Source organism: Rhinopithecus roxellana, chromosome 5 (genome assembly GCF_007565055.1).
Source record: "Rhinopithecus roxellana isolate Shanxi Qingling chromosome 5, ASM756505v1, whole genome shotgun sequence".
In the NCBI taxonomy this organism is placed as follows: Eukaryota; Metazoa; Chordata; class Mammalia; order Primates; family Cercopithecidae; genus Rhinopithecus; species Rhinopithecus roxellana.
The window spans coordinates 166,875,846-166,900,802 of NC_044553.1; the positions used below are offsets into that span (position 1 = coordinate 166,875,846).

At 36.8% G+C, this 24,957-nt stretch overlaps 1 protein-coding gene across 8 annotated transcripts in view; it reads left to right on the top strand.

Moving 5' to 3' along the window:
* MYO9A (myosin IXA) overlaps window positions 1–24,957 on the top strand; it is a 300,731-nt gene that overhangs the window by 216,025 nt on the left and 59,749 nt on the right. For 4 of the 8 annotated variants that reach the window (XM_030930260.1, XM_030930262.1, XM_030930266.1 and 1 more), the window contains 8 exons: window positions 2,903–3,002; window positions 3,496–3,711; window positions 8,591–8,703; window positions 13,015–13,157; window positions 16,163–16,386; window positions 16,883–16,999; window positions 18,457–18,648; window positions 21,466–21,513. In XM_030930260.1, coding sequence (XP_030786120.1) covers window positions 2,903–3,002; window positions 3,496–3,711; window positions 8,591–8,703; window positions 13,015–13,157; window positions 16,163–16,386; window positions 16,883–16,999; window positions 18,457–18,648; window positions 21,466–21,513 — 1,153 coding nt within the window. The remainder of the gene's footprint in view (window positions 1–2,902; window positions 3,003–3,495; window positions 3,712–8,590; window positions 8,704–13,014; window positions 13,158–16,162; window positions 16,387–16,882; window positions 17,000–18,456; window positions 18,649–21,465; window positions 21,514–24,957) is intronic. The other 4 variants (XM_030930261.1, XM_030930263.1, XM_030930265.1 and 1 more) reach the window with 2 other exon arrangements.

Sequence of the window (24,957 nt, forward strand, 5' to 3'; positions counted from 1 at the left end):
CCTCCTGAGTAGCTGGGACTACAGGTGCACACCACCATGCCTGGCTAATTTTTGTATTTTTAGTAGAGACAGGGTTTCACCATATTGGTCAGGCTGGTTTCAAACTCCTGACCTCAGGTTATCCACCCGCCTCTGCCCCCCAAACTGCTAGGATTATAGGTGTGAGCCACCATGCCCAGCCCTAAGTAGAATTTCTTTATACTTTTTTAAACTAGTGGTAGTCATGAGAAAAGCATTTTTAAGTGGTACATAAAAACAAATTTAACAAAATTGAAGATACTTCTATTGTCTTTGTATTTGGTAGATTCTTTTGGTTCTTGTGGGAGAATATCATCATTGAAATGAAAGGAGGGCTGTATCTTTGGGCTAAAAAAATAAATTTTACATTAACAATTAAAATAACCTTTTCTCTCCTTTTATATATAACCCAAACATTTAAATATTCCACCCTTTAAAATTTCATATGGATTTTAGAGAAATCCTTTGTAAATGTGGGCAAGAGATGATCAATAATTTATTTTTCCACCAAGAGTTTCTATAGTATTATAAAGTGCAGTTGAGCTTAGTGACAGCTCTAAGTATTATTCCCACCCATTAACCTACAGATTTCCCAGAAGTTCAAAGGCTCTGTGTAGCATATGCACCCATAAGAGAGTGTTAAAAACATATTCCCTCTCATTCTAAGTTTAGTGATACATGCTATTCCATGCATATCTGTAAGTGAGCTCTTTAATATTCTTCTTTAATGTCTGTTAATTATGACATTTATGTGTGTGTTTGTATTATAGGTGTATACACTTATAAAGTAGCTGTTGGGATCCATGAATTTGTTTTGTAGAAAACTTAATTGTAGATTCCAAAAAATATTAATCATCCTTGTGAATTACTTATCTTATTTTTCCAAGATATATAGTTGTAGGTCTATTTGAACTGATTTCCTTTATTGCTTTATTAATGGTCTACTTATCTTTAAAATTATTGCATATTAGATTATATTAAACTCTACAGGTAAAATTCATACTTTAAATCTCATCCTGTTGTATAAGTAATACTAGAAACATGAACATTTTGTAGAATCATAAATGTTGGTGCTTCTGAATTATGTAGTCTAGTTCCCACATGTTATAGATAAGGCCACTGGGGCCCATAGAGGTGAAATGACTTATTCAGGATCATATATTTAGAGAAATAGCTGGGACTAGAACTTGCACTTTATCATTAAGGATCGGCATTGGGTTTTATGATTAGAAAGTAATACTAGGTTAGTGTCCCTTTTGTACTGTAGTGGATCATGATGAGTACACAGTAGTTTTTAACTGTTTAAGGAGAGAGGACAAAAAAAATCATGGTGAAGTCTAAAAATTGCTGTGAGTTAAAAGGTTAATTGCAGTGGTCAAGTACTATCAAGATTCTATTAATCGTTGTTTCTCTTTGGAGGATAAATGAAGGTCCAATAGGCTCAACTGTGGCAAGAGAGATTTTGATAGCCAGAAGAGAATCCTTTAGGACAAGCTAGGATTGCTCAGCTTACATACATTACATACAAAAGGGGAGATCTCTATGAAGACTTTAGCTAGCAAAGATTGCATCTATTTGTATTTGTTTTGGGCTTATTGCATAGAGGCAAAGGGCAAGATAATTTCTTATGTGTCCTAGACTTTCTTTTCTAAAAAGTAAATGAAAGATTTTGAATGGAAGAACAATTAATCTACCAACCAGTATCATAAGTTAGTGTCTAATTTTAGCCAGCACTGTGCTTGCAAGTAAGATATGATTCTCAAGGAGCTTACAGTTCTACTCAGGAGAGATTATCAATATGTTGTTGTTAAGACTCATGGTACTGAGTTAATATAGGTAATTGGGGCCATGAAGGTGCAGGTTATATACACTTTTTCATCAGATTCTGACATCTATTTCTGCCCAGAATTTAATGATAAAATAGTCTCATCATACAGTTATTCAATCAAAATTAAGTTTTCATAAGCTAACACTGTAATACCTGTATGGTCTGGAGCATACTTTAAGTTTGATAACAATTTCTTATCCTGCCAGTGTTGATTTTATTCTATTCAACATGAAGCTTTTTGTTTGTTTTTTGTTTTTTTTCAGACAGAGTTTCCCTCTTGTCACCCAGGCTAGAGTAAGTAGTGGCACAATCTTGGCTCACTGCAACCTCTGCCTCCTGGGTTCAAGTGATTCTGCTGCCTCAGCCTCCTAAGTACCTGGGATTACAGGCGCCTGCCACCACACCCAGCTAATTTTTGTATTTTTAGTAGAGACAGAGTTTTGCCATGTTGACCAGGCTGGTCTCAAACTCCTGACCTCAGGTGATCCGCCTACCTCGGCCTCCCAAACTGCTGGGATTACAGGCATGAGCCACTGCGCCCGGCCTCAACATCAAGTTTTAAAACTCAGACAATGGACGAAAGCTACAAAGAGAGATTTCAGAAGGAGTTTTCTAACCAATAGGAACTATCTCAGTATAAAATATAATGAGATCCTCATCCCTGGATGGCTATTTTTCAGATATTTTATAATGATTAGATGGAAAGGCCCTTTGTAAGACTAGTATTCTAAAGATTCAGGAATTTGGTATTTTCCTTTCCTCCTCATCAGATCTGTTTTATTTCTTGAGTTTCATTTTGCAGCTACTATTCTTAAACATGTCATATTCATAGTGGAATATACCCACTGATCATCAGGACAAGGCCTCTAGTAATTCAGTCATATGTGTAGGTTCAGGATTATTATTACTAATTAGCTAAGCAGAAAAATTATGACTTACTGTCTTGGCAATTGACTAAGACCTGAAAATATTTATGGAATTTGCTGGAAGTCTTTAACTGGCTGCCATGGGATATCTGCTAAGAACTGAAACGTAATTTCATTGTTCTATTTAAAGTGTCAGCAAAGAAGCCTTAAACAGTAAAAATCCTCAACTCCGTAAAGAAGATGAACCAGCATGGAAACCTGTGAAGTTAGCTGGGCCAGGCCAAAGAGAGGTAAGTATTGGGTCTTGTTTATCTATCTGCTATGCAAAAGAGATGTACATTATTTTGGAAATTGTTATTCTTGTAGGTAGAGCACCTCATCTACCCATTTACTCCCAAGTGTTTTTAGAGAAAGAAGCCATGGGCTGAGATTGTTATAATTATGGAGGTGTACTCCAGGCAGGGAATGGTGCGTAAGAATCCAGTTGCTAAGAAAAAGAAGGCAATTTGTGCAAGTGACTTTGTTGACTTATTATGGCAGTGAAAGATGACTTCTTTGGCTATGTAGAACAGTGTAGATTTAGCTTTCATTCTAGTCCTTCGTCCAGAGAAATGTATCAAATTCCTTTTGGTCATCCCTGTCACTTCTAGTGGAAAGGGCATGGTGGGGTGGAGGGATATTTCAAGAAATTCATGAGCCCTCTGATGTCTTTCATTGGCATCATCTCAGAAAGAAAAAAAAACCCAAACATTGTTGTGTTATTTGTTTTATCATTTGGTCAAGCAGGTTGCCAGACCGGCCCATAAAAAGAAAGCTCGAATGGCGCGGACGCGCTCCGATTTCTTGACTAGAGGTACTTTTGCCGATGGGGAGGGGGATACAGAGGAAGATGATTACGATGACATTATTGAGCCCCTTCTCTCCCTTGACCAAGCTTCTCACTGTGAGCTAGGGCCTACACCCAGCCTGGATCAGGCCTCTCACAGTGACTCCGAAATGGTAATTTTACAGCAATATAAGAAAAATAGCAAGCAAATCTGATGGAAATAGTCTTTGCTAATCTAAAGCTAACCTTCACAGCTTCTTCCCATGTAATGGTTTGTGCATGGGAAACCTCAGTGAACACAGCAACTAAGCTAAACCTTAATTTAATAGAACTCAAATAAATGGCACTTTAAAAAGGTATAAATTAGGCAAAATTAAGATTCTTTGTCTTAGCACTAATGTAGAAATTTTCCATGTTGTATCTTAAAAGGTCTAGAGCAGTGGTCCTTACATTTTTTCTGTAAAAGGTCAGATAATAAATATTTTAGACTTTGTGGGGCATATAGTCTCTATTGCAACTACCTAACTTAACAACTTAACTCAGCCACTGTAGTGTGAAAGCAGCTGTAGACACTAAGTAAACAAATAGGCATGACTGTCTTGTAATAAAACTGCAAAAACAGACAGTAGATTGTATTTGACCTGTTGTCCATAGTTTACTGATCCTTGGTTTAGTTTACTGATCCTTGCTCTAAAATAATCCAGTAGCTTTTAGCTACAATGCACTTTTACATTTTTTGCCTGTAAACTTGCTTCCTCCACCTCACTTTTCACTGATAAGAAATAAACATGAATTTTTAAACATATAGTGAGCAAAAAGTGTCTTCCTGGACCAACCCAGCCAAATAGAAGGCTATACGTAATGTGAATTTGCATTAATCACACAATATAACATTGGTGTTGCGTTTGAATAAAGCTGCACTATTTTAAGCTAAGAATATAACTATATCATCTTCTCAGCCCAAATCAGGTGTATATGTGGTTTGACAAGTATTAGTGTATTGATGGGTATATTAAGGCAAATAGTTTCATTTTGGAATTGTCCTAGAAGTATATAATGTATGGACCATATGTCTAATATGAACCACAACATCACTGATGAAGTGGAGTGAAATAACATTTTATTTCCATGCATATCTGTAACTGTGCTCTCTAATGTTCTTTAGTGTCTGTCAATTATTGGAGAAAAATTTTAGAATGATCTTTATTTGACTCATTAAATATTCTATCTTTGAACTATTTTAAGCTGTTTGAATTGTCAAAGATCTAGTTAATTGAAATTTCTCCTATTGTACAGAATGACCTCGTTGTCTTTTTCTTTTGTTGGAGGTATACCCAGTTTTTAAGTGACAAAACTGATGTTTTATGAAGGCAAAAACAACAAAAAGAGAAGAATGCAGGACAAGTCCCCTGATTAGATAAATGAGTCATTAACCTGAGCCGAACTGTAGGATTATAGAAATTGGAAACATTCTGTGTATCTGTTAATATATATAATTAGAGCCAAAATCTTCATTGTAGAATAAAATAACAGCATTTTGGAGGTGCCCTGTATTTGAGTTATAAATAAGGAAATATATTGTGTTATCTGATTAACAGTTAAATACGAAATTATGTAATGGAATAAACTAATTTTAATGAGAAGTCCTGCTTTGTCTAGTATACATAGATTTATTGTTTGTAGAAAAACTTTGGCATTTATGACTGCTGTTTTGTTCCTGAGAGTTTCCTTTGTAACAACCCTTAGTCCTTTTGGTGATAGACTTTTTTTACACTGGGAACTTTTACTGAGATGAACCAGGAAGTTGGGCTTTCTGCTTGGAGCATTCAGCTCCTTTCAGTGTTCTAGCCTCTGTTCACCTGCTTGACGGTCACTGCATGCCAGTAGTTGTAGAGCACTTCCCTGCACAGTGTGTTAGTCATGTCTCCAGCTTTCTCCTTTCCTTCTCTTTCATCACGAGCTATTTTAGGAACAGGTGGTGGTGCTTGTTTCTTGTGGACACTGCATGAAGAAGCTTTGCTTTGTAGAATATGTGGATAGATACTTACTGGGGTTGGGGATGGGGTGGGTAGGAACAATTTTTAAATGTGTTTCTCTTTTTATTTATCTTGAGAATATTCCATGTTCTAACATTATCTGATACTGTGAAGATGAAGATGTATTGTGTCTAAATAAAATCTACTGCTATCTCACAATCCAGATATTTTCTGGATTTTAAATGGATTTGATTTTCTAGGTCCATGGAGTTTTAAAAACTGGATTTTTTTTTTTCTGAACAAACTGATTTTATTACTCTGAAGTGTGTCATTAAATCTTGGAAGAAATTGCTGTATGACCTTTCTAATTGTGAAATAACTCAATCTAATGGGATAAAGACTTTCACAAATGAAGGAGATTTCATAAGCATTACCTGTTGAGTTTCTAAATTATTAATCGGTTGTTACCTGCTCTAGGAGGGGAAACAAGTGTAGTAGTTTCCCTCCTTAGTGACTTTGGTGTTTTTTAACCTCTTACTTCAAACTCTGCCATTTGAATAACTGTTTAGTTTCTGTATGCTGCTCTCACTCCATTTTTATACACACCATGTTGGCATTTATTCAAGAAGAATGGCATGTTCTGCTAAACATTTTTTTTTTAAGTAGCTTTTATGTATTTTTTTAGTGTCTCCATTTTCTGGATGGTAAGCGGGTTAGTAAAATCATTTCTATTCCTTATTTATAGGATTAGTATTAGAAACATACTTTTCTCTATACAGTTTTCTTTTATCATCCCCCAAATTTAAAGCAATCATCTCTATGGATATGACTCCTGAATAGCTCTCCAGAATTTCAATCTTCATTACTTCCAGCATAGTAAAATTAAGTTTCTCATTATTCCCCCCAAACTGCTGTCACTTCTTATATTCCTGTTTCTGCTGTTCTCTGAGATACTCTCTAATCCTTATCTGTGTTGAATTTTCTTTCTCTCTGATGTCTATTCCATGGACTGCCAGAAAAACCTGTTGATCAAACAAAGCTGTTTATTAGCTTATTACAGTAAGAGAAAACCCACTTTGACTGTGTCTTGGTAATTTCTCACAAGGGAGAAGTCAGGAGAGGATATTCATAAAGTTTTAGGACCTGGGCTAGGTGATTCTGAGGTCGGTCTTGCATAGTAGAAAACTGGTTGTTACTGAGCAAAGTTTATTACGTAAGAGTTTTGGATTGTCAGCCTTAAAACAGCAGCCACACTGTTGACTATACACTTACTATTCATATGTGTATTTTATTCCTCTAAAAAAAGTCAGGACCAGTTTATAGCATTGAAGTATCTGTTCTTTGAAGATTTGGCAGAATTTTTTTATGAAACCACCTGGGAGTGGTACTTTTTTGTGGTGTAGTTCCTTGGTAAGTTTTTCTTTTTTTCTTCTAGGGAAATTTGTCTTTTTTAAACCTTTTATCTGACAAGGTCAATTTTGGTAAACACTTTTTTCTTATAAAATTATCAATTTCATCTAACTTTTCAATTTATTTGCATAGAGGTCTGGAAAGTAAGAGCTGGGCACAGAGGCATGTGCCTGTAGTCCTAGCTACTCAGAAGGCCGAGGCAGGAGGATAACTGGAGCCCAGGAGTGCAAGGATGCAGTGAGCTGTGATTGTATCACTGCACTCCAGCCTGGGCAACAGAGCAAGACCCTGTCTCTTAAAAAAAAAAAAAAAAAAAAGATTTGTTAGACTCAAACAGTACTCAGTCTAAGGCTAATTATTCTTGACTATTGAGGTGAGATCCTCTGTACACTTTGCCCAGTGCCCTGGGAATCATAAAGTTATATCCTCTGGCTCTTGGGCATAGACACTGTTACTGACCTTTTGTGAGTGATGGGCTCAATTACCTTTAATCCTTTGAAGTGATCTTTTTCCTGGTCTTGGGTTGTTTTCTCATACAAAGTGTTGATTAGTACTCAAGCTGAATATTCAATGTGGGCCTTCTGTAGATCTCTAGAGTTCTGTCTTTGTGCTTCTCACTCCTCTCCAGTACTCTGTCTTTTGGTCTCTAGTCATCATGTTCACTTTGGACTTTCAGCTTCATGTGTTCCACTCAGAGTCTGTCAAGTTTCACCTGGTTTCCTTCTCTCTGCATCACAGCCTAGAAACTCTCAAGGCAGTAAGATGGGACAAGTGTAGGAAATACTTCCTTTTTTCCCCATCTCTCAGAGATATCTGTCCATTGTTTTAAACATTGCGGTTTCATATTATTTTGTCTGGGTTTTTTGTTGATTTCATGTAAGAGTGTAGACCAGATCCCTATTACTTCATCTTTGCCAACTTAGGGTATTTCCTCTTTCTGTTAATAAGGCCATAGTCACGCAGTCCAAAAGACTAAAGAAAGAATATTATAACTACAGAAAAATGAAATATTAGGAAATGACTTGAATAGATAACAAGAAATTCTCTTCTCAGGGACAGGATTGTCTTTAGAGGGACACATTTTAAACAAATGGAACAAGAACTGCCAATTAAAAATCAGGTCACAGTTTGATAGCCTTATAAGTTGTTTATAATTTAGACCATTAATGATAGTAATGAGCCTTTATTCTTTTGTCTTTTTGGCTCTTTAAAAATCATTGTATATTCCATCTCTTTTAAATTATTGATTAGATACATGAAGAATTTATAATAGCAAGTTAAGCCATAAAAGTAATAGCCACCTTTTGGGATAAATAATAGGAGATTTGAAAAGCAATAGTTAGCGGTCTAGATTTATTAGATCCTGCATCTTTTGTCTATATCTTTAAATGGTTTTCACTTTCTTGCCTTTCCACTTGAGATTCCTTTTTAAATTGTCAGAAAATATGAACTAGATCCTGTTTATTTCATTGACCAAATCCTCTTTATTTCAGATTACTTTATATAGAGTTTTCAGTAGGCTCTATTATTTCGATGAATCTCTGAATAATATGAATGTTTTTGTGTGTTTTTAAATAGCTCAAGTAATTCTGTAACCTGAATTTTAATTACAGTGCTATCATATATTTACTTGGCATTAAATCTTTCACATATGTAATTATTACAGACATCACAGCGATTTTCATCAGTTGATGAACAAGCAAAGCTTCATAAGACTATGTCTCAAGGAGAGATTACCAAGTTGGCAGTGAGACAGAAGGCTTCAGATTCAGATATAAGGTATAAAGTATACATAGAATTAATAGGGGTAATATAATTTTATTTGATAATTGACTATAGTTAAGTGTACTGAGCTTTTTTAAAAAACCGGAATTGATAGGCCACTTTTGAAATTAAGCTTATTTACCAATTTTTCAAGAAATGGTAAGTACCTACTATTTATAGGCGCATAGTAGTTCAGATATGTATTGAAGAGAAGAAAAGAAAAATTTCCCTCAACCCTCGTAAGTTCATGGTATTTTGTTGTAAAAGAGGCTGAGACTGAATAAGATTTAGTGTTATTTAGATGAGACTAAATAGGTGCGAGCTTTGGACTTGGATTCTGTTCTGAGGTAAGTATTTTAGAAATGGAACTGAAAAGGACTTTCAGGAGATAATCCTTTTCTCTTTAAGAGAGCTTATGGAGGCCGGGCGCGGTGGCTCAAGCCTGTAATCCCAGCACTTTGGGAGGCCGAGACGGGCGGATCACGAGGTCAGGAGATCGAGACCATCCTGGCTAATACGGTGAAACCCTGTCTCTACTTAAAAATACAAAAAACTAGCCGGGCGACGAGGCGGGCGCCTGTAGTCCCAGCTACTCGGGAGGCTGAGGCGGGAGAATGGCGTAAACCCGGGAGGCGGAGCTTGCAGTGAGCTGAGATCCGGCCACTGCACTCCAGCCTGGGTGGCAGAGCAAGACTCCGTCTCAAAAAAAAAAAAAAAAAAAAAGAGAGAGAGAGCTTATGGAATTTTTATTTTTCAAATAAATATCTTTGTCCCTCATTATGTTGTATAAGCATTTGGGCCTCACTGAAAACTTAAAAGATTATGTTGAAATTTTTCTGGTTCATAACCATATTAAAGACCACTTTTTCACTGACTGTAGAGGTATAATTTAAGGTAACCCAAATCCAGAGCAGATAATACTAGAAATCAAATATTGAGAAATAAGATATAACACAGTAGAAGAACATACATCTGGAAATAATAGATTATGTATATTTAATTTCCACATCCTCCCCCACAATTGCTAAAGTGACAAAATCTACAAAGGACTATTCTCCCCTTCAAAAAAACTCAGAAGTGAAAACAACTGCAATAAAACTATGGAATCCAAAAAGTAAATGGACTTTAAATTTTAAATATGTTAATACATACAAGAAAGCCAAATCCTAATCCAGCTAAGTAAAGCTGAGAAAGATACATCTAACTGGTTGACCTTACCTAATTATAGCAGAACAAGAAATGTATTATCTGGAAAGTATAAAACAGAGTATCTCTGGATCTGGAGTTTACTAGGTACAATTGAGGGCTGGGGCACATATTTGGAACATAGGGATTTAATGACTGTTTACATACAGAATGTTAAGATTTCCCAGCCTTCTTCATTTCCCATACCCTCTGAGCAAATGGATCAAAGAGTTTACTATCAGGAGCTCTCCCTGCAAAGTCAGCCAACCAGATAACCCTATAAGGCAGACCATACTTTAGCAGCCCCACCAAGGCACATTAGAGCTTCCAAGCAGCCTTTTTTTTTTTTTTTAATCCCTACTTTAAATAATAATCACATACCACTGATCACCATACATGTGAGGAAATACCTTATATTGAAACCAAAACTAACAGATAAAATACAACTTGGAAGAAATCAACTATGCAGGGAATAGAACACTTCAAGATAGACAACTATAACTATAACTATCAACAGACCTTCTGCATAACAAATACAATTGTATTCATGAAACCAAATGGTGTATGAAAGAGAAACATTCATAATAAAAAGAGCTTTTGAAAATTAAAAATATGATAACGTAAAGGAGCAACTCAAGAATCAGAAGGAAAGTTGAGGACATATCTCAGAACGTTGAGCGAAAAATGAAGAAATGGAAGAGATGGGAATATTAGAAGCTCCATTCAGGAGATCCAGTGACCCAGTGGTAGGAACTTTGGAAAGATAGAACCAAGAAAATGGAGGATAAATTATTAATAAAATAATTCAGCCAAATTTTACGGAACTGAAGGACATGATTTTCCAGATTCGAAGATGCCACTGAGTGCCCACCATAATGGATGAAAACAGACCCATACCAAAAGACATGTTATGAAACAAAAGAGACAAAAGGAATCATTGTTACAATGATGAAAGTAGCTTTTCAAATAACAACTGCACAGCAAGCAGTGAGGGAAACCACTCCAAATTGGAGCAAGTTAGAAGGCTCTGGGAGAGATTTTTTTCAATAAGATGAAACTGAGAAAGTACCTAATATATTTGAATGTATTGAGAGTTGATACAAATGGGGAAACACATGGAGGTGAATTGTATATAGAAAATGAGCAAATGAAAAATCAAACAGTTTTCATGAGCAAATTTTAAAAATCCTCTAGAATAAAGTAGATTATTTAGGGAATTACATCCCTCAACTGTGAATATTATTTACATAATAAAAATAAATACTGAATATTATTAAAAGTAAATACTGAATATTGATCTAACTAAAATTACAGTATAATTCTTTCGGGAGCACATGTTTGTGGTGGGGTTAGGACTGGAATGGTGAAACATGCCTAATCATTATCTGTGGCCATGAGTATGATAGTTACAGAAGCACATTAAATATCAGAAGAATTAGTTAAAGCAATTCAAAAGTGTTGCCTCTAGGGAGTAGAAAATGGGGTGAGCATGGCGGAGAGATACTGTTGTTTTTAGTAAGTCATGTAGAACAGTTTCTCTTTTTAATGTATAAATGTATGAGTTTAGTAATAAGCTTTTTAAAAAAAATTTTATAAAAAAGGAAAAGAAGAAGGAAGAAAGAGAGAGCATGGGCTTCAAAACCAGATAGACTTGATTTTAACTTCCATCTCCATCAGGCCTCTAAGCCTTAGTTTGCTCATGTGTAAAGTAAGGATAATACCTGTTTATCACAGTAGTTGTGAAAATTAGAAATATCATATGTAAGGCATAGTGCTTGTCACCTAGTACATACTCAAAAATTTTTATTTGAATGAACAGACAAATGAACAGATAAATTAATATACAAATAAACCTCCAACTGTGAGGTTAGAATACATAATATACGGTCAGTAACTACATGCCATTGTTATCGCAAGGTACTTCTTTGATGTATAGTATGAAAGCGTATATAAGCACTAAGAAGAGGCAATACAATATAATAGATGTGGTTCTGAATTTTTCACTCACTGTGAAACTTTCGGAAAGTTACCTAATATTTAAGTCTCCAGTTTTTCACCTGTATCATATTTATAATAGTTTGTTAAAAGCAAAGTTGTTACTATCACCTGGTCTTTAAGAAAAAAGAAAAAAGAAAAATTGATATTATAATTAAATTTTGTAAGCACTGTGCCTAGAGCATGATACAAGTTCAAATAAGTGACTGTTATTAATAATACTAATAACTCATGAATATAAAATAGTGACATTAAAGCTTTTATTTTGTACTGGTGAGTGGAAAGATTTAAAATTCTGTGTGCATCATGATAGCAGTGATATAAAACTTGCCATACTTATGGATGAAGACTGGAAGGAAATGACAAAGGTAAACTAATGTTTTTTAGAGTGGTAGGATTATTAGTGATTTCTTTAAAAAGTATTTTCTTTGTTGTTAAATTGTGTATATACTAAATCCAAGCTGGATGGGGGACAAGAATGAAAAGAAACCAGTTTGGGAATTAGAAAACTTGAGTTAGAATTCTAGCTCCACTGCTTTGTGGCTGTTTTATTTTAGAAAAATTATTTAACTTCTCTGGGTTTTGCTATTTCTATATTCAAGATGTTTCCTCATCTGAATATAGAAATAACAAAACCCAGAGAAGTTAAATAATTTTTCACCTTCCAGGTGAAGTTTAAATGCAAAAGTAAAGATAAATATACTTGGCCGGGCACGGTGGCTCAAGCCTGTAATCCCAGCACTTTGGGAGGCTGAGACGGATGGATCACGAGGTCAGGAGATCGAGACCATCCTGGCTAACACGGTGAAACCCCGTCTCTACTAAAAAAAATACAAAAAACTAGCCGGGCGAGGTGGCGGGCGCCTGTAGTCCCAGCGACTGGGGAGGCTGAGGCAGGAGAATGGCGTGAACCCGGGAGGCGGAGCTTGCAGTGAGCTGAGATTCGGCCACTGCACTCCAGCCTGGGCGACAGAGCGAGACTCCGTCTCCAAAAAAAAAAAAAAAAAAAGATAAATATACTTAATTTAAATGTGAAGCTTAAATGAACTAATATACATAGAAGATTTGTAAAGCTTAAAGTGATATATACAAATATTATCACTGAGATACTCTAATTTCCATTTTTACCTTTATTTCTTTAAACAGACCTCAGAGAGCTAAGATGAGATTCTGGGCCAAAGGGAAACAAGGGGAGAAGAAGACGACCAGAGTGAAACCTACTACCCAGTCAGAGGTTTCGCCAGTCTTCACAGGCGCAGATGTGATTCCAGCTCATCAGTTTCCAGATGGTAAAAGTGACGAAAGAGTGGAGCTTATGTTCATAATTTCTGTTCACTCTTTCCAAAAGTTTGCTATTCCTGTAGTATTCATAATGTCAATTCTGTTGGCTGGATGTTCTAATGAGATAGGACCAGCATTGTTAAATCCTTCCTTAACTAAAAAATAAAATTACATTTTTCCTGCAATAGAAGTTCCCAAAAAATGTGTCACAAAACAATGAAGCAGCAACCACCTCAAAAATCACTATGTATCATAGGTTAGTCTTAGTTTTCTAAACTGTAAAAATGTAGCCATTATTCATTCATTTAACCTATGTATTACTGGTTATAGCTAATAGCAGCTAATATTTGAGTGCTTACTGCATGCAAGGCACTGTGGTAAGCATGTTATGGTTATTAAGTCAGTTGCTCCTCACAACAGTTTTTTGAGAGTTGGTATGCTTATTATTCCCAATTTATGGATGAGAAAACTCAGGCACAAGAGAAGTTTTTTTATTAGGCTAGGCATGATGGTTCACACCTGTAATCCCAGCACTTTGGGAGACTGTGGTGGGCAGATCACATGAGTCCAGGAATTTAACACCAGCCTGGGCACATAGTGAAATCCCATCTCTACAAAAAATATAAAATTTAGCCAGGCATGGAGGCATGTGCCTGTAGTCCCAGCTACTTGGGAGGCTGAGGTAGGAGGATCACTTGAGTCTGGGAAGTTGAGGCTACAGTGAGCTGTGACCATACCACTGCACTTCAGCCTGGGAGACAGAGTGAGACCCTGTCTCAAATAAATAAATAAAAAAAAAAAGTTATTTATGTATGTACATATGGTAACTGGAAGAGCTAAGAGTTGAATCCAGGCAGTCCTGCTCCAGAGTCCACAGTCTTAACCACTATGTTGTATATTAAGTACTTGCTATATTTCAGTATCTAGCAGATGCCTGGCACTTTATAATAGCTCTTATTTTTCAATTTTAGAGACAAGGTCTCACTGTGTTGCTTAGGCTGGAGTGGTGTGATCATAGCTCACTGTAATCTCTAACTTCTGGGCTCAATCTGTCCTCCCACCTCAGCCTCTCAGAGTGCTGGGATTATAGCCATCAGCCACCATGCCCAGTCCCATAGCTCTTATTTTAACTTTCTGGGCATGCAGCATAACACATTTGAGAAGTACTCAACAGTTAGTTCATCTTTCAGAAAACTGACCTCTCTAAATGGGAAAATTACGTATTCTCCATGTTATCCTAATGTTAGAAGATTACCCCTTCTTCTCAAGCCCTTTTCTCAGGTATGCCTGAGAGTTGTTAGCTACTACGTGAAGATACCAGCTATCTTCAACAGGGATATACGTCCAAGGTGGGTATATGGTAGTGTGGGTGAAATACCAGCATTGACTAAAATAGAAAGAGGTCCTCAGAAGAAAGTTTAAGACAGGATAGAACAGACCCAGTTAAAATAAGAAACCAAAATCTTCCCATATCTAGGATGAAATAGAGAAACAAGGAGGAAAGATCATCAAGCTTCCCAGAGGGATGGATGGGCTTGAGCTCTCTATGACAGAGGAAAAAATGGTGGAAAGGTAGTTAGACCCCTGTTTTTGTATCTTACGGCTTTGCTTCTACCAGTTGACAAATGGATGTGGATAAAACCAATAACAAGTTAAATGAATACTACAGGTTTGGGAAACTGGGAATTCCCTGCTATTGAGTGACTAAGGTGATCAATTTCTTTTATCTGGTTGATAGTCATCATTCGAAGTTTTTTATTTCCCACAATTATGTATTCTTTGCTGCTCATTCTCGAGAAAGAAGTATAAACTCTAATTGAAAATTCATATTATAAGCAAACTTTGTTGTGTGTTTGCTTCATAATGACACATGTATAAAAGTTAGGATTATAGCTTTTTATTTGTATTTGGAAAAAATGTATTAAGGTAGCCCTTGTTTTTAATGCTAATATGGGATTATGGATAATTTCTTTAATAAATGTTTAAGAAAGATACTGACTTTGCTAAATAAAATAGATACTTAATATATCTAAGCTGTATAACAGAATTAAAATCAGTTGATATATGTTTGAATATAGTTGTAGCCTATATCTTTTTATTCTTTACTCTCATGTCGTAGTTCCTGCCTGAGGTGGTATTTAGCATGTAGGAGGCTACTTTTTTCCTTTATTGTCAAAAGTTAGTTTAGATAGAATCAGGATATACCATTGGACAGAAGGTAAAGAGCATACACGTTGGGAAGACAAGCATGTGAAATGAGAGGAGGCCAACATTCTCATCAAGCTCCAGACAGGACTTTGGCAAATCTGGTCTAGTTCTAAATTGTAATGGGCTACATGGAATCTAATTTCTCTGTTGTAAACATTTGCAGAGAAAAATTGTAGAGAAAATAAATTGACAGTTATGTGAGGGATGTTTAAGAAAATCTTAAATGCTGAAGAGACCCAAGCAGAAGTAAGCCAGTTGAGTTACTTGGCTCCCTAACAGGTTGCCAGCAATCACCAAATGTTATCACAGAAGTATTCAGGACTTTAGACTGTAGTAAAGAAATAATAAGAATTATCAAACTCCACTAGTTTGTTGGATTTGTATATAGCTACACATGTTGTTTCAAACGTGTAGCAAAGCCATGACTTTGTTAACAGTGAGTATTTAATATGCTAGTATGGTTATATATTCTCTTCTTTTCTTTGGGACTGAGGTCTTTGGGATCTAACTTGGTGTCCTGCAAAGCATTTCTATCCAGGTTTTTAATATCAGACCTCAGCTTCTTGGGAGATAGTATATCGTTTCCCTTCGAAAAGTGGTAATTCTTAAATACATTTTCTGTACAAATGTGCCGTCTGGATTTATTGCTTAGCTGCCTGACTTCAAACATTAATGTCACTTTGCTTTTCATATATTTGCATGTTTCCTTCAGTGACTTACTAAAGGAACCTTAAAAAGAAGGATGTGAAGATTATCAATATATTTACTAAATGTGTCCTTTCGGGTCTTCTATCTTGAATTGTAGAATTAGCTCAGTATCACCCAACACCTCCTTTGAGCCCAGAACTCCCTGGCAGTTGCCGGAAGGAGTTCAAAGAGAATAAAGAACCTTCTCCAAAGGCTAAGCGCAAGCGAAGTGTGAAGATTAGCAACGTGGCTTTGGATTCTATGCATTGGCAAAATGACTCTGTCCAGATCATAACAAGTGTCAGTGATTTAAAAAGCATGGATGAATTTCTTCTGAAAAAGGTACACTTTATTTGCCAAGTTAGGCCCCTTAGCAAGTCTGTCTATGGAATACTTGTGTATATCAGGATATATCTTCTAGATATCAAAATTACATAGGCTTCCATGCTTTAGATGATCTGTTCTTTACCAGAAAGGTGCAAATAATAGGATATGCATTAGTCAGACTGGGTAGACAGGATTTAAGGTTGTAGGCTTTAGTAGTGACTTTAATTTTACTAAAATTGTCCCATTTCATATGGGAAGGTGCAACTTGTTGCATGCAGGAGTTTTCTTGTAACAGAACTATAGAATCATACAATGTTAGAAGGGACCTTAGAAATCATGGATTAGTAATTATAGTTTGACTATCTAGTCATGCTTTTACCTGAGTCCTATAATAGCCTGTGACTTGCACTTTGAGGACAGTCATTGTGGAAGAGACAATACATGGCTACTGTTGTATTTACTTCTTTTCAATTAGTTGATTGTGTACCAAAACTGGTTTTGTGGTTCCCAGATGAATGACCTAGATAATGAAGACAGCAAGAAGGATACACTAGTGGATGTTGTATTTAAAAAAGCCCTGAAGGAATTTCGGCAGAATATCTTCAGCTTTTATTCATCTGCATTGGCGGTGAGTTGGACTATGTTAGGAGATATTTAGTAGTTTAGCATATGAAAAATTTGACAGTGCTGTAGAAGATAATACAAAAGCCCTGATTCACAAGAGATTTCTCCAGTTCCTTGTTTTTGTTTTAGGGATAGACAAGGAAAAACGTACTGAATGGTTTCAGATTAAAAGCTTACTTGAATTTCCTCGAGTAGCTTTTTCCCACCTTAAACAGCTGTTTTTTTTTTCGTCTTTTAAGATACTGACTTCAGATGTCCTGGGTATGATTCTGTTTTTCCCTGTGACTTTTCATAATCCTTTTAGCTGTATTGCTAGGCTGTAATGTCTAATTTTCCTGTGTGAGGAATGCATTATATGTTTTCTTTTAATGGAATTAGGGCAGTTAGTTTATGGTCACTGATTTCTACTTTTTAGTTTATATCACTTTGAGATTTACCTTATACTTTCACATGATATTGGCCATGTTTTAGAACATTTATTTTTGGTGTGTGCAATTAATGCTTTGGTCTATAGAAGCATTCGTGTTTATGAATTATCATATTCTGTAAAATAATTCATATTTTATTGGCTTTTCATTGTTCAATATATTAATTCACTGTGAAGAGAAAAATCAGGAAAACTTCTAAATTTATACTCTACTTGGCTGGGTGCAGTGGCTCAAGCCTATAATCCCAGCACTTTGGGTGGCTGAGGCAGGTGGATCATGAGGTCAGGAGTTCGAGACCAGCCTGGGCAACATGATGAAACCCCATCTCTACTGAAAATACAAAAATTAGCTGAGTATGGTGGTATACACCTGTAATCCCAGCTACTGGGGAGGCTGAGGCAGGAGAATGGATTGAATCCATTCAATGGCTTGAGGTGGAGGTTGCAGTGAGCCAAGATCATGCCACTGGACTCCAACCTGGGTAACAGAGCAAGACTCTGTCTCAAAAAAAAAAAAAAAAAAAAATTCCAGATCTTATTTAAATAAAAGAAATTCTATTTCAGTTCTTGCAAATAATATGATGTTACTCTGGTCATGTCACTCTTCTTTGGAAAAATAAATTGGTTACTTAATATATCCTTAGGCAACAGTTCAAGTATCCATTCTTTCAATTTTAGAGTAGAACCATCTAAACAAGGTTCATTTCTGGGGAGGTAAGTAATTAAGAGGGATGCAAATAACCTTTATGGCTACATAAAATTAAAAAGTCACATTTAGAAGAGAAATTCTCGAGACTTCCTCAAATTATTACAGTTCGGTTTTTTACTAAAATTTAACATGTTTTATTCTGCATTCATCCCATACTAGAATGGGAGTTTACAAATGCCACATGATCTCATGGGCATGCTCATTAGAAATTGTATCAGGATCCTCATCTTTATTCTAAATACTACCCCATTACAAGTGTAACCGTTCCTCTATATTTAAAGAGTTTCTTTATAAAACCATACGTTTCTTTTCTTATTGCTTATAGATGGATGATGGGAAAAGCATACGGTATAAAGACCTCTATGCACTGTTTGAACAGATTCTGGAAAAGACAATGAGGCTTGAGCAGCGTGATTCACTGGGTGAATCTCCAGTGAGAGTTTGGGTCAACACTTTTAAAGTGTTTTTAGATGAATATATGAATGAATTCAAGACTTCAGATTGCACAGCTACAAAGGTAAATGTGGTATATTTTGATCACTAAAAGGATTTAATTATGAATTCTTTTTAAGAGCATTTGGGACATCTTATATTTGTGGAAAACATTACAGGGAACATGTCAACTTAGCGCCACTTTAGATCCTCCAAACTTAATTCTGTCTTACAATTTATCAGACCATATTTTCTAAACCATCTGCAATCAATACATTGTTCACTGAGTTAAAACATAGTGTTCTGCCCTCAAGATTATACTCTTAGCTTTAATAAGGATCGGGGTGGGGCGCTGGCTCATGCCTGTAATCCTAGCACTTCGGGAGCCCTAGGTGGGCAGATAACTTGAAGTGAGGAGTTCGAGACCAGCCTGGCCAACATGGCAAAAACCCGTCTCTAGTAAATCCACAAAAATTAGCTGGGCATGATGGCAGGCGCCTGTAATTTCAGCTACTCAGGAGGCTGAAGCAGGAGAATCACTTGAACCCAGGAGGCAGAGGTTGTAGTTAGCCAAGGTTACGCCACTGCACTCCACCCTGGGTGGCAGAGCGAGACTCTGTCTCAAAAAAAAAAAAAAAAAAAAAGAGAGAGAGATCAGTATCTGAATTTGCTTTTGAAAAATTATAGTTAAAGATGTGATTCATTATATTACCCAGTGGCCTCTTTATAAAAACCTACAAATTATATTTATTCTTGAATTAGGTTTTAGGAAAATATGTGTTTTGGGAAGTCTATATAATAATAAAAACCTTGGCTGGGTGCGGTGGCTCAAGCCTGTAATCCCAGGACTTTGGGAGGCCGAGGCGGGTGGATCACGAGGTCAGGAGATCGAGACCCTCCTGGCTAACACGGTGAAACCCCGTCTCTACTAAAAATACAAAAAACTAGCCGGGCGAGGTGGCGGGCGCCTGTAGTCCCAGCTACTCGGAGGCTGAGGCGGGAGAATGGCGGGAACCCGGGAGGCGGAGCTTGCAGTGAGCCGAGATTGCGCCACTGCACTCCAGCCTGGGCGACACAACGAGACTCTGTCTCAAAAAAAAATAATAATAATAATAATAACCTTTTTATTTTGAGTGCCCGTTATAGCCTGAGAATTGTACTCGGTGTTGTATATTTTATTTCTTGCTTCAGCCTTAATTTTTATAAAATCCATATTACAGAAGAGACATCAGGCTTACACAAAGTTATCAATGTATTTCTTTTCAGTACCCCAGATGAAATAATTAGATACCTATTCACATCAAGAATACCATCAATATTTTGTATTATGTTCCATTTTATTTTTAGTTATTCTACCTTATGTGTATTTAGATTTCCAAAACCTCTTCAATCCCATTTTGGAAGTTGTCAGATATAAAAAAGTTCTGGAAAGTTCTTCAGTTCCAGATTTAGGTTAAGGTATTTATTTTATGCTGAAGAAGATTCGTAGTAGGCTTGTACTGCCTTTGTTTTTAAGTTAAAAGGTTGGGTTTAGATTGTTCTGTACTGGCCGGGCGCAGTGGCTCACGCCTGTAATCCCAGCACTTTGGGAGGCCTAGACAGGTGGATCACGAGGTTGGGAGTTCAAGATCAGCCTGGCCAACATGGTAAAACCCCGTCTCTACTGAAAACTACAAAAATTAGCCATGTGTGGTGGCAGGCACCTGTGGTTCCGGCTACTCAGGAGGCTGAGGCAGAAGAATTGCTTGAACCCAGGAGGTGGAGGTTGCAGTGAGCCACGATGGTGTCGGTGACAAGGCAAGACTGTCTCAGAAAAAAAAAAAAAAGATTGTTCTGTACTTTGGTTATCAGGAAATGTCATATGTAAAAGAGTTTTTCCATGTCCCAAATGTTACCTTTTTGTATGTATATTTAGCTCGATGGTAGTTTTCTAGAGCTAAAATATGGGAAGTAAAATCTTTAAAACAATCGGCTGAGCACAGTGGCTCACGCCTGTAATCCCAGCATTTTGGGAGGCTGAGGCGGGGGGATCACAAGGTCAGGAGTTTGAGATCAGACTGGCCAACATAGTGAAACCCCATCTCTACTAAGAATACAAAAATTAGCCAGGTGTGGTGGTGCGCACCTGTAGTCCCAGCTACTCGGGAGACTGAGGCAGGAGAATTGCTTGAACCCGGGAGGCAGAGGTTGTGGTGAGCCAAGATTGCACCACTGCCCTCCAGCCTGGGCAACAGAGCAAGACTCCGTCTCAAAAAAAAAAAAGAAAAAAAAATCGGCTGGGCGGAGTGGCTCAAGCTTGTAATCCCAGCACTTTGGGAGGCCGAGCAGGTGGATCACGAGGTCAGGGGTGTGAGACCAGCCGGGCCAACATGGTGAAACCCCGTCTCTATAAAAAAATACAAAAATAGCCAGGTGTGGTGGTGTGTGCCTGTAATCCCAGCTACTTGGGAGGCTGAGGCAGGAGAATCACCTGAATCTGGGAAGCAGAGAGCCTAGACTGTGCCATTGCACTCCAACCTGGGCGACAGAGCAAGACTCTGTCTCAAAAAAAAAAAAAATCAATTAATGATCAATTAATTAATGATTAAATAATAAAATAATTTATAAAATAAAATAATCATTTAAATTAATATGGTAGTGGCTTCTGGGCAGAACTGAGGTTTAAAAAAGAATAATCTCTAAAGTATCCTTCTGTTCTGTTGCTGTTATTGGCAATTATGTTTTATCAGATTTTAAATTTTTTCTCACATTTGCTTATTAGCACTGCACAGTACCTCTTGGAGAATAAAGAAATAACTATTGTGTTACCTGTTGAGCAAGTACCTCAACATTTGCAATGAAGTAAGAAAGTATGTTAGTCTTTGTTATCACAATTTCTGTATTTCTCCTGTCCCCCTGTCAGGTGCCAAAAACAGAAAGAAAGAAAAGAAGGAAAAAAGAAACAGATTTGGTAAGTTATAATCTGTTTTTTAAATTAAAAAAGTAATTTTCAGATCAGTTATCTGAGGTATATGATACAATATTTATGTGCATATATTTGTGAAATAAGTTTATCAGGTACCTAGGCAATAATCATATTTATACCTTTACAAAAATTTAGAATGATTAGATGTGACTGGACTTGTTATCAATGATAGCTGGCCAGGCGCAGTAGCTCATGCTTGTAATCCCAGCACCTGAGGCGGGTGAATCACTTGAGGTCAGGAGTTCGAGACCAGCGTGGCCAACATGGTAAAACCCCATCTCTACTAAAAATACAAAAAAAAATTAGCCAGGTGTGGTAGTGGGCGCCTGTAATCCCAGCTACTCAGGAGGCTGAGACAGGAGAACCACTTGAACCCGGGAGGCAGAGGTTGCAGTGAGCCGAGATTGTGCCACTGCACTCCAGCCTGGGTGACAGAGTGAGACTCTGTCTCAAAAAAAGAAAAAGAAAAAAAAAAGTACAAGAGCTAAACACTGTATAGAAAGCTACTATTTGCATATGTTTTTAAAAATTTTAGTATCTGCAGTCACAGACATATACACACATATAAAATATCTGGGAGTATACTGATAGGAGTGATTATTTCTATGAAGAGGAACTAGACAGGTTGGATACAGAGATAGGAAAAATACTTATTTTGCTTTGTGTACCTTTTGGTCAGGGGTTTATATGATATCCATTCAGAATGAAGTAATTTTTAAATTGACATATATTTTACATATTTTGGGGGTACATGTGAGTATTTGTTACATGAATAAAATGTATAATGATCAAGTCAGGGTATTTGGGGAACATTCACCTTGAGCATCATTTCTGTGTGTTGGGAACATTTCAAGTCCTCTCTTCTGCCTACAGAATAATTTTAAATGAAAATTTTAATGAAAACAACTTTAATGGTAGAGTTTAGTAGAGGAAAATAATGTTTGTGTGATTTATAATTAGAAGAGTATCTGTGAGAGAAGATGTTATTATCTGGGAATATTTGAGATAACATAAAATAAGGCCATATTATGAAACTAGGATGGACGAACCATGAGTTGAGGTATTTTTTTTCCTTCCCCCCTTGATTTGTTTTAAGTTAGTTGATTACTTAATTTCTTAAGAAAAAAAATGACTGCCAATCTTCTTGTGCCAGTATGGTTTGATACAGGCAATAGTGTCAATCAGGATTAATGACATTCTTGGTCTAGTTCTGTTTTATCAGCATAATTTTTTAAAAATTTGAACTAAAGTTTTTTCAATTGAGAAAGTCACATAAACATAATTTAAAATTATATACATTATAAAGTAGACCTCTTCCCCAGCCCTTCTTCTCAGAGATACTGTTACCAGTTTTTTGGTGGTATTCCAGAAATAGAGTGTCCCTATAAAATCATTTATATATAAATGATTATATATATTTTATACACATACATATTACACATATATTCCTCCTCTGTTTTCAGGATATTCTGAGTGGAATTATGTTGTTACTTTGTTTATAGTAGATTTATTTATTACTAATTTTAATTTCTTTAAATTCTTTATGCTACTGGGGTTTTTGTCCTTAGATAAATTATTTACATAATTATTATTATTATTTTTTTTTTTACTTTTTTCCATACCTTTCTTGTTTCTTTCTTCTTTCTTTTTTTTTTTTTTTTTTGTTTTGTTTTGTTTTTCTTTTTGAGACAGGATCTCACTCTTGTCACCTAAGCCGGAGTGCAGTGGTACGATGACGGCTCACTGCAGCCTCACAACCTAGCCAGGCTCAAGTGACCCTCCCACCTCAGCGTCCTGAGTAGTGCACCACCATGCCTAGCTAACTTTTTTGTATTTTTTGTAGAGATGGGGTTTCACCATGGTGCCCAGGCTGGTCTGAAACTCCTGGGCTCAAGCAGTCCACCTGCCTCAACCTCCCAAAATACTGGGGAGTGTGAGCCACCATACCTGTCAATTTATACCTTTTTTCCAGTACATTTTCTTTCTTTCTTTTTTTCTTTTTTTTTTTTTTTTTTTTTTTTTTTGAGACGGAGTCTTGCTCTGCCACCCAGGCTGGAGTGCAGTGGCCGGATCTCAGCTCACTGCAAGCTCCGCCTCCCGGGTTCATGCCATTCTCCTGTCTCAGCCTCCCGAGTAGCTGGGACTACAGGCGCCCGCCTCGTCGCCCGGCTAGTTTTTTGTATTTTTTAGTAGAGACGGGGTTTCACCGTATTAGCCAGGATGGTCTCGATCTCCTGACCTCGTGATCCGCCCGTCTCGGCCTCCCAAAGTGCTGGGATTACAGGCTTGAGCCACCGCGCCCGGCCTTTTTTTCTTTTTTTAAGACTAGGTCTCGCTCTGTTGCCCAACCTGAAGTGCAGCAGCGTGATGACATCTCACTGCAGCCTCAACCTCTTGGGCTCAAGCAGTCCTCGCATCTTAGCCTCCTGAGTGGCTGGGACCACACACACATCTATCATGCCTAGCTAAATGTTTTTTCATTTTTTGTAGAGATGGGGTCTCACCATGTTGCCCAATCTGGTCTCAAACTCCTGGGCTCACGTGATTCTCCTGCCCCAGCCTCCCGTAGTGCTGGGATTCCAGGCATGAGCCACCACACCTGGCCTAGTATGTTTATTATTTCATGTTTTTCCTACAAAAATATTTAATCGTTCTTGAATTTGTTTTAGTCTCAAGATCGAGTTATGGACCAAGGCACCAAGGGATCATGCTTTTTTTCTTTAATAGTATAATAGTATATCAGTTGTCTGCCCGCTGTTTAATGATATATTTCTTTTTCACTGGTTTGAAATACCATTTTTATAGTACAGTTGGTCCAGCACATCCATGGGTTCAACCAACGGCAAATCCAAAATACTTAGAAAAAGAAATTCCACAAAGTTCCAAAAAGCATACTTGAATTTGCTGTCCATTGAGTGAATCCACAGAAATGAAGTGATGAATAGGCATTGTATTAGGCATTATAAGTAATCTAGATATAAAGTATATGGAAGAATGTGCAGATATGTCTAAATAATATGCAAATACTGTGCCATTTTATATAAGGGACTTCAGCATCTGCAGTTTGGTATCTGCAGGGGGTTGCTGGAACTAATTCCCCACAGCTACTGAGAGACAACTGTATACTCACATCTAAATGTATTTGGATTTAATTTTTTAGTCTCTCTTTTTATTCATTAATGTGTTTGTTCTTATATCAGTACCAAATCTCTTAAATTACTTTTATTTTATCAAATATATATGTACATGTATACCCCATATACACATGACTCTAAAAAGTCTTAAAAGCTATTTTTGCATATTTTCCAGCTTAAATATTTTGCATATTTTCCAGCTTAAATAGAAACAATTACTATTCCCTAAATATATCATTTTTTTTTAATGTCTTTGCTCAGTTCTTTGTGTTCATCTCAAGCATTCCCTCCTCTA